Source organism: Amaranthus tricolor, chromosome 15, assembly GCF_026212465.1.
Source record: "Amaranthus tricolor cultivar Red isolate AtriRed21 chromosome 15, ASM2621246v1, whole genome shotgun sequence".
Taxonomy (NCBI): Eukaryota; Viridiplantae; Streptophyta; class Magnoliopsida; order Caryophyllales; family Amaranthaceae; genus Amaranthus; species Amaranthus tricolor.
The window spans coordinates 15,211,142-15,220,768 of NC_080061.1; the positions used below are offsets into that span (position 1 = coordinate 15,211,142).

General features: G+C 33.1%; 1 protein-coding gene across 4 annotated transcripts; it reads right to left on the reverse strand.

Moving 5' to 3' along the window:
- Positions 1 to 325: 325 nt before the first annotated feature.
- LOC130801389 (UDP-xylose transporter 3-like) lies at positions 326 to 8,460 on the reverse strand. Of its 4 annotated transcripts, XM_057665232.1 has the most exons (9): positions 8,278 to 8,295; positions 8,080 to 8,127; positions 7,667 to 7,833; positions 4,496 to 4,680; positions 4,089 to 4,156; positions 2,980 to 3,112; positions 2,054 to 2,215; positions 1,679 to 1,948; positions 326 to 759 (listed from the first exon to the last, which is right to left on the reverse strand). In XM_057665232.1, the coding sequence occupies exons 3-9, from the start codon at positions 7,788 to 7,790 to the stop codon at positions 697 to 699; spliced, it is 1,005 nt and encodes a 334-aa protein (XP_057521215.1). In that variant the 5' UTR covers positions 7,791 to 7,833; positions 8,080 to 8,127; positions 8,278 to 8,295; the 3' UTR covers positions 326 to 696. The 4 variants fall into 4 exon arrangements, with proteins under 4 accessions (XP_057521215.1, XP_057521214.1, XP_057521213.1 ...); XM_057665231.1 differs by having other exon boundaries at positions 8,080 to 8,460; XM_057665230.1 differs by lacking the exons at positions 8,080 to 8,127; positions 8,278 to 8,295 and adding an exon at positions 8,373 to 8,454.
- Positions 8,461 to 9,627: the final 1,167 nt, after the last annotated feature.

Sequence of the window (9,627 nt, forward strand, 5' to 3'; positions counted from 1 at the left end):
GACATCTCAAACCAGCCCATTAAAGATTAATGTCTACTTACCGTATTCTGAATGCCTACTTACATTATCCTTAATGCCTATTTTCAATATTTTAAATGTCTACTTACATTATTCTTAATACCTACTTACAAAATTTTAAAAAATATATAATAAACCGGCCCAATCCGAGATCTCATAAGAATTTATGATGTTACAAATGTTTACAACTTTTTTCTTTATGGTTACAAATGTTTCAACATTTGTATTTCTGTTTAAGCTAACTCTTACCTGAACTTCACAATTTAACAAATAATTAAGCCATCATTTAAAGCTAAAGGCATCAAGATCTTTAATCAGGATCTTATTTATAAAATCTATAATAACATTTGCACTATATTAAGAACAAATTAATGATGATCTATTGGCATAACAAAACTACTATAAGACAAAAAGTGGTGATAATGAAGGGGCAGTTCTTCAAATTCCACAAATAACTGCCAAGCAATTGCTGAAAGCTCCCAAAATACCAGCCCATACCCATTCACCTGTTGATCTACCAGATGATAACAATTATATGAGAATTCCAACTCACTCTACTAGTATTCTTCACAAAAACAGTTGTCGCTGTGCTGAATACTGGCTGATAAAATCGAGCAACCCAACGAACAATGAAACACTATGTTAGAGTTCCTTAGAAGTGTTTCCGGTAAGTTCACATCAGGTAGACACTTTGGATCCATTTTCAAGTTTAATTAAAGGATCGGATTCATCTCCCATGACCTGTAATTATAAACAAATTGTCATTTAAAAAGTTATGTTGGTGAAATGATACAAGATTACTCATAAATCGTATGCAGTAACCATTTCCGCAAAGCTAATCAAGGGCCTAGCTAGAGATATGCATTCGGGTATGGGTTTGGGTTCTGTCAAAAAATCAGCCAAGATCCGATCTTATGTTCACAAAGACGGTGGCATTATTGCAAAGCTAAATTTGAAGTCATTTGAATTTGGGATGAGTCTATTTTGCATGCCTGTCGACCTAGCAAGATTCAAAACATTGCAAGTCGTTTCAGCCCATGCTATCAGGCCAAAAGAATATCAGTCGTAGAAAAAAGGGAAAATTTGAAAAAATAAGATTATTTTCACAAACAATTTCCAAAATAAGTGTTTTAATGTCGAAGCTAAGCTCAGGTATTTATTTGCTGTTACTAACAACAAATAAAGAAACTGGTAAAAAAAAGTCAAAACCCTTTGTTCTATGTAACAAAGTAACAGTGAATAAAAGGAAGACAATGTCATAACATTTGGAAGGACCAAAAAAATTAACACATGTTAGTTCGCTGTCATCAACAGCGAACAGAAAATTGCTTTATTTTTTTGCCCTTTCAAATGGTATAACATTGTCTTCCTTTGTTCGCTATTAGTAACAGCGAACAAAGTCGTAGTAAAATATTTTTTCCTTGTTTGCTATTAATAACAGCGAACAAGTCTTGACCTTAGGCTCAGATACGGAGACATTTATTTTGGGAATTAAAATTTTCTAAAGCTTATTTTAGGAATTTTATTAAAAAAAAAAACTCATTTCAATCAATTTTTCGAAAAATGGTTTCAAGAAAAAAAAAAGGGCTCCAACATCCAAACTTAAGCCATAGTAGATCAGCTCTACAATCCAGTAAATGTATTTCTCTGAGATACATACCTGAGACAATGGTGCTACTTCAACGGCCTTCTTCTGACCTTCTCGGGTACAATAGTAGGAATACAGAATCATTCCCATTAAGGCAATCAGAATTCCCAAAATATTCCTCCAGCTAAATGGATCATGAAGCAAGATGTAGCCAAATGCCAAAACAAGGCATGTTTTCAGATGTCCCAGCACCTGATAAGTGACCGGAGACGTCTTTCCAATCACGAGAAAAGTACTGAAATTTACGGAGACAGATATCAAACACGAAAGAATGATAAACATCTGTACAGCACATAAAAAGATTCATCAATCATATATTTAGAATTCAGATGGAAAAGAAAGTCCAACAGCAGGAGTAAACTGAAAACGCAACATTTTAAGTCTCACCACTACTTGAGACGTATATTTGAAAGCAAAAACATTTTGATTTGTCAAAAGCTTGTCGAGAAATGGCCCAGAGATCAACAGCGTTGCTGCTTGTATAGGACTGGATTGGTACAAAAGTTGAGTTGATGATACTTTAAACTTCTTCTGGATGGTATTTGTCATCTGGAATGATTGGTTAAGACTTAAAAGCTAAAACAAAAGTGCATACACAAAAATACATTTAAGTATTCATTAATAAATACAAATTTATTAACTATTGCTACCATGCTTATTCATAACATCTCAATATCCACAAAGTCACCTCTCGATAATACAAAAGTTCACACATTTGGAAACAAGGTGTATCACCCAGTCCATAAAAACCTAGGAACCCCAAAGTTTTTGGCACACTTTCAATTTTTTCAACTGAGAAATAAAGCGAAGGAAGCTCAAGGTGCCGTTCAAATTAGATGTCATACATCATTTGTTCCAACAGAATATAATTCGAATTGTGCCCTGCTCTATTTTCAAGTATTAGTCAAATAAATACCAGCCCAAGTAGGGATGGCAGTTAGATCTGATTCGTAACCATTGTTACATGGAACATGGAACGTGGAACATAGCTACGATATGAATTAGTCAAATAATGTAATCACGTCTCTCCCCTCTGGCTATTCCTTGCTTCAAATTTTGAGATAACATGATATATCAGCATTTATTCCACACAAGAGCATTTATGATTGTGGTTTAATTGGGCAAGAAAGAGTTCAAGATTGGCAGTTAGACTGCCATTGTAGAGCTCATTTACTGTATAAGTGAGGGAGTAGTATTAGTCATTATTTAAATTGATGATAGGATCATCATATTGTTTGTAGTGTAATGTATAGAAACCAACGTCAACCAAAAGCAAAAAACTAAACACAACTCCAAAAATTCAAAAAGGATACAATCTGTGCAACACAGGTTGTGACCACTGCAAGGAAAGATAAGAAAGAGCCCAGAGCATTGAGCTGCAGATCTGTAACAGTTGCAATGCCCACGCCTATAAGAAGGACAGCAAGAGAACTTTGTATGCTCCGGCTGCATGAAAGACATTGTAGAAAGCTTCAGAGCAGCATGATACACCAACACCAACAACAAGGACATCATACTCTAGAGAAATTAAAACAGGTACAATAAGAGTGCATAAACTTTTTCCAGTATACGTACAAAATCTTATCAAAAAATTTGAGTATTGGTTAGATGGGGAAGCTTCTGATAAAAAAGGTAATTACAATCCAAAATCAATACTGAAACAATGCATTATTTTAGCCTTTCACAAAATTATAGAATGTTACTATATCATGCATTTGTGCGTGTGTTATCCTTGAATTCAAATCGCATGAATATCGAAATCTTATATTGAGGAAGAGAAGTAGAAGGATCTATTGAAGAAGTTGAGAGAGCTATAAAAGTTATGTTGTGTTGGAACTATCCTAGATTGTGGAGTTTGATCCGTGTCAAACAAATAATCTCAAATTTGAGCAAACAAAGAAAAAGACAAAAGGTCATCCTTGAGTGACATCTTCAAAAATTATTCGGGAGAGTTATAGATGAGGAGCTTAAGAACTTGAATGAAAAGGATTCAAACAAACAGCTCTACTAGAGGTGTGTGTGGGGGGGGGGGGTCGCTTGTGACTAAATGTTCAAGATTTCGAAACAATTGGTCTTATAATGCGGACGAATGGCAAGGTTCATCATGCTCAAGTTTCTTTTTATATAAAGACATCAGATCCATCTCTTGACTTCTGATAGCTGACAGATCCAGAAATAATATCTAATATTAAGCATGTGGTTCAACAATCAGCACCAGAAATAAGGGGTCCAATGATAAAGAGAAAGGCAGTAGAGATTTCAAGCTAAATCTAACCCATAATTGAGTAAAGATCACACGTCTTATCACTTATTAACTAAACTCTCTGTCGTTCATAACAGCTGAAAGTCAAAATATAGAAATGCCACATCAAATTCAAAAGCTTCAGTGAATAATTAAAACCCCAGATTATTTTCAACCAACCTGAATTTCTTCTTAAAATATACTGTTTCTAGAAAAACAGTGCAAGGAATGATTGCAAGCTTTGTCATCTGCATAATAGCATTTAAACATTTTCAGTGATTATGTTTCTAAGAAATAGATAAAAGAATTACAGCTCGCAATATGGATAATAAAAATCACAACGAACACGAACAGCCAAGAACAATAAATAGGTGTTTCAAAGATTTACATGCAGGCATTAAAATCACAAAGCAATAAGCCATAACTTAATTAATGCATTTTTCAAACTCTTATCTTCTTTCTTCCCTTACCCTATACTCTATTGATCACAACATCTGTGAAATTGACTCAAGTATGACCTTAATAATCCATGGATAATTCTCAAATGAGATGTACAACAGACGACAAGATATTAAGAAGCTCCATACCTGATAGAAACCAACAGAATTGAAGCCCAGACTGAGATTTAGAAGTCCAATGGAAATTCCATTCAGAATGCCAAACCCCAAAACAGCTTTACGCTCAAAAGGTTTGTGCTCAAAAAATTTCATTTGCAAAGCTACATGAAGAGAGCAAAAAGTAACAAGCAGATGCCAGCTCGTCAATGTAGTAGCTGCACATAAACAAGAACGGACGATAGTTAGTGTACATGCTTAATAGTATCATATGAGGAAACAAAATCTCAGGCAGTTTCAGCATCTAGACAAATTTATCGGTTCAAGATACACACCAGAAAGCACTAAAGAACATGTGAAATGGCATCATAATACAGCAAAAATGCTAAAGCCTTACTCCCAACAATGTGGGGTCGGCACTATCATACTAGAATTGGAAATTTTGGCTTTCACAAAGTAATATCACATTCAACCAAAGCTCAACCAAGATTTGGTTCCTTGTAGACTTTCAGCCACTTCCAATGCAGCCCTTATACTCCTTATCCACATCGATAACATCTTCATTATCTATACTATACCATGGATGCTATTGCTAACGGTTTAAAATAAAAGCGGCTAAGAAAAGGAGTTCCTACCCGTGAAGACTACAATAAATTGTTATCATGTTATCTAGGAACATCATATAAGGAAATATTTTCCAGACACTTTGCTTTGGATTTTATTCAAGTTAACATGTAAATTACTTTACCATTTCATAAGAAACCAGTTAAGTCACACATGGGTTTTTGTTACAAAAATGACAAAGCCGTTGGAGATATAAATTAAAGTTGTGATGTAGAAGATCATTGTGCAAAAAGGTTTTTTTGGCAGCATGGGTGTAAAATTCCAATTAGGGTCAACCTTTCAAGTGCAATTAAGGGGCACCACATGTGGAGTTAAAATATTTTGATTGGTTGAAGCCGAAATAGAGAGCACCGGATTTTTTGAGCACATAAATTAAGAGATATTCAACTGTTATTAAACAGAAAGGTGCATACAATGCTACACTAATTCAGTACATTGTTGTATACTTTGATCCTTTGTCAAAAAAAAAGGGAACAAGATCCCTGGAAAAGATAATAAAAGGGGATTCAAAAAATAACATTTCCCAACTAATCTTACACTTCAACAACTTAGCAGCAATGTGGGATAAAGAGATCAGCATAAGAATAAAGAGTTTTGTGTTTGCACTCATGCCAATGAAGCAGCCCACAGGCTACCAACCAAACGGGCGCGTGAGAAGTTCACAAGTTCCCAAAGCTTAGAACCAAAGTATTAATTCTCAAGCACACCACCACAAACAACCTCATCATGAATGTTTTTAAGCTAATATGTTTTGTTATAAGATAGAGGCTTTTTGCCGTGTACCATCGGCATTTACCTAGAAATAGTTCGAACACTGTGATCGCATACGAGATTTAATAAAATGCTTGTGTCTAGTGCCAATAAAAGGGTACAAAAGACCACATGAAAAAGAAAACTCCCAAGTGATCTTTCCATATTGATTAGTTTCTATGCCAAAACACAAACGAACACAACTATAAAGCAACATCCTAAAAATCCTTTTATGTTAGCCGATTGCCAATGGAATATATTCCTTACAAAAGTTTTCTCACTCACGTTCATGTACGAAAGGCTTACCCCAGGTACTTGTTAATTAAAATGAAAAATATTGAATAGCATATCAGTTCATTTATCATACAATCACTAATTTTGATATGTGTGCAAATGGTGGTGATGTAGGCACTTACACAAAAATAGATTCTTGAAAATGAGCAATTATCTTCTTATGTGCTAATGATATGTTCAAATCTATTTTAAAATTTTATCATACTTATAATTTACGATGAGGATCACAAGTGAGATTGATATCTTTCAAGGAATTCAGATTATAATAACTAATGGCAATAGTTTCCTTCACCCTCACAAAATTGTACTAATAATGTTAGATCTTTTGAAGTTAATCCACTTAGAACACCGAATGCTTCTAATGCTTAGTGCTCACTATCTTAAAACTCAAGAGAGTGATGTAAAATGTATTGAAAATGTTCAAGTAATTAGTAAACTTGAAGAGTAGCGCAATATTGCATAGATTGTTAGTAAACTTGGTAGATTCACCCATAAGGCCAGAAACTAAACATTTGACTGCATTCCATCAGATGCTTAGATACCTAAGAAGCACTATGATAGGATGTTGAAGCGGTATCGAGAGATATTGATGCAAAATGGATAAAGCAAAATAACCTAAGTGTATGTTTGTTATCATTATGGTTTTAAGTTTTTATTTTTTAAACCGAAAACAGAACATGGAAACCTGAAAGGGTTAAACACATTTACCTTACGCACAAAGATATCACAAGCATGTGGATTCCCAAAACATTCTAGCTAATTTGTTAAATATAATTTTCGAGAGGGAATAAGACCATATGATTAGTTAATAAATCCTTATCCCTTAGTATGCATGTAGAGCTAAAAGTCTGGTGACATTGTGTGGTTGTGTATAAAAATGCCGACTTGTTGCAGACTTGTTGTACATATCATAATGGTAAAGGGTGAGCTGAAATGCCCTTGTATCCATACCCACATTTGTGGTAGTGCATAGGGTATACACTTCAAAGAATCCATCTAATTAAGAGTGGAAGTGTAGCCCATGCTACGAGGATTTACGGGTCAATCTTCTAAGGTAACTATAAAGTTGGCATATGTCCAGCCACAAAGATTCACCAGATTTTAAGAAATGAACCTTGTGTTTTGAGAAAAACAGTTTAGATTCATCAAGTTCCAAAAGCAATACATTTCACAGAATAAAATCCTAGCTTCAAATCACAATAATTTCATTCTATTTGCTTAACATTGACAAACCATGTTTTTAAGCTAAATACCCAAATCATTTCTTTTTTTTCACTCCTGATCAAACTTTCATCCTAGCAAGGAATTATTGTAAAAGGATCATTTACCCAAATAATGAATGTATACACACTAAAGTGCACAGCAGGAATAAATTCATCTTAAAACAGGTGAATCCAGGCATGGAATTCACATAATCACATACATTAACTTTTCCATCCTCAAATTAACATTAAAAAAATTAGAAGCAATAATTCATCAAACAAATAATTAATTTAGAGTAACCACCTCAAAAATCAACAAAAAAGATATACTTACCAAAATTAAAACCCAAAGAACTAATAAGGGCTTTATTGCAAATGACAATAGAAACAGATGATACAACTGAGAGACTCAAAGCCCCAACAGTTCCAAGCTGAAAACCTCCTCTACTTTCACTCATCTTAGGCAATTCCTTTTACTGATCAAATTCTTCACTTTGACACCTGCCCACCAAAAAGGGCAGAATTAACAACAAAAAGCCCAAAATGAAACTAACAAAAATAAGTACACGAAAAATTAAAGTAGACCCATTTCAGAAAAATGAAGAAAAGGCAAATCAGCAACAAAAAACAAAAATAAAATTCAAAAAATGAAATACAATGAAAAAATTAAACCCACTTGAGAAAATTAATGAAAAGTCAACATCAGCAACAATAAACCCAAAATAAAATTCGAAAAATTAAACCCACCTCAGAAAATTGATGAAAATGGTGAAATTAGAAGGAAAGTAGGAAGATCTGATTGAAGAAGGAAGTATTGGGGTGGTCATGAAAGGTAGCAGTGAGTATTTATGTAGTCTTATATATTAGGAAAAAAATTTGTATTTGAGAGACAAAATGATATATCACAAATAAAATAAGAATTGAGATGTAAAGAAAAGATCTTGCCTTTAAATGAAAGTAACAAAAATGGGAGAGTTGAACAAAGAAGTTGGGTTGTCAATCTCAAAGTGTAGGTGGGTAAAGAGTAAGGGGATTAGTACCTAACAGCACCATAGACCATAGTAGGATCTTCCTGTGGGTTTCTTCTAGCTTCCTGGTTCCTCATTAACCTTTCAAATGGGCCATCATGGAAATGTTCTCTCATTTTACTAATCCTTTTAGACCACTCCCATTCGTGTAGAATTTTTTTTGACTGCAAAATTTTTTTGTGAGATTTTTTCTAGTAAAAATTTAAAAAAAAGTTGTAAATATTTCTAAAAAATTATCTAAACGAGAGTGGAAAATTTTGAAATATCATCACAAAGGTTTCACCATCTAAATTAAACTTTTAAAATAAAAACTAAGAGAGTAAAAAGAAGAATTAGAGTAAAAAAAGGAGCATGGAGAAAGTAGTGAGCAAAACTTTTTGTTTTTTCATTAATAAAATAAACTAGATTAACATATATTTCCATTTAAAATTTAATGTGGTAAAAAAATATATATAGGGAAAGATTAGTGGGGAAATTTTTTTTTACTCGGAGTGTTCTGAATTAATATTTGTAAGCTATAACATCCTTGGAACAACCAAGCAATGATTGGGAGTTCGAACCTCTCTATTTATAAGATCAATGACATATTGGTGTTTTAAAGATTGTCAATAATTCTAGTCTTACGATGACAACTCTCAATCAATATGTTTTAAAGATCAATGAGTTTTGAATATTAGACAAACATTGGTGAAGTGAAAAGAATTGATGAATTTTGCATGTAGTCTTGATAAGTAAAATCTCATTGTAAGACTATTAAAGGCAAACAAGTTTTTCTATTGTCTGCAAGACTTTCAATAAATAAAAATGAGTCACTACTGAATTTAGGGATAAAATACAGACTTGAAAAAGTAGATAAAACTTGATAGATATTCGATGGATTTTTAGGGATATTAACATTGTAAAAAAATTATTTATCTCCACCACTAAATTCCATTTAAATTGCTATATTAACAAACAAAATATTGTTAGAAAGTAATATTTTAATATCATCAAACCACTATATTTAAGCGATTAAATCTACTTAAAAAATGAATGAAAAAACATGTATGATAAATGTAGGTTATTGCTCTAATGCCTGATTCTTATTATTTATGTAAATTTTAGTTTAACCAATAAAACTTAGAGTTTGGTATAAATCAATGAAAAACATGTAGATTTGGCAAAAGTAGGAGTTTGGTGACTAAAGAAGCAAGTTGACCAACAAAAATTGACATTTCAACTAAGTAAAACAACTAACAAACATGAAATAAACATGGTGATGAACTGA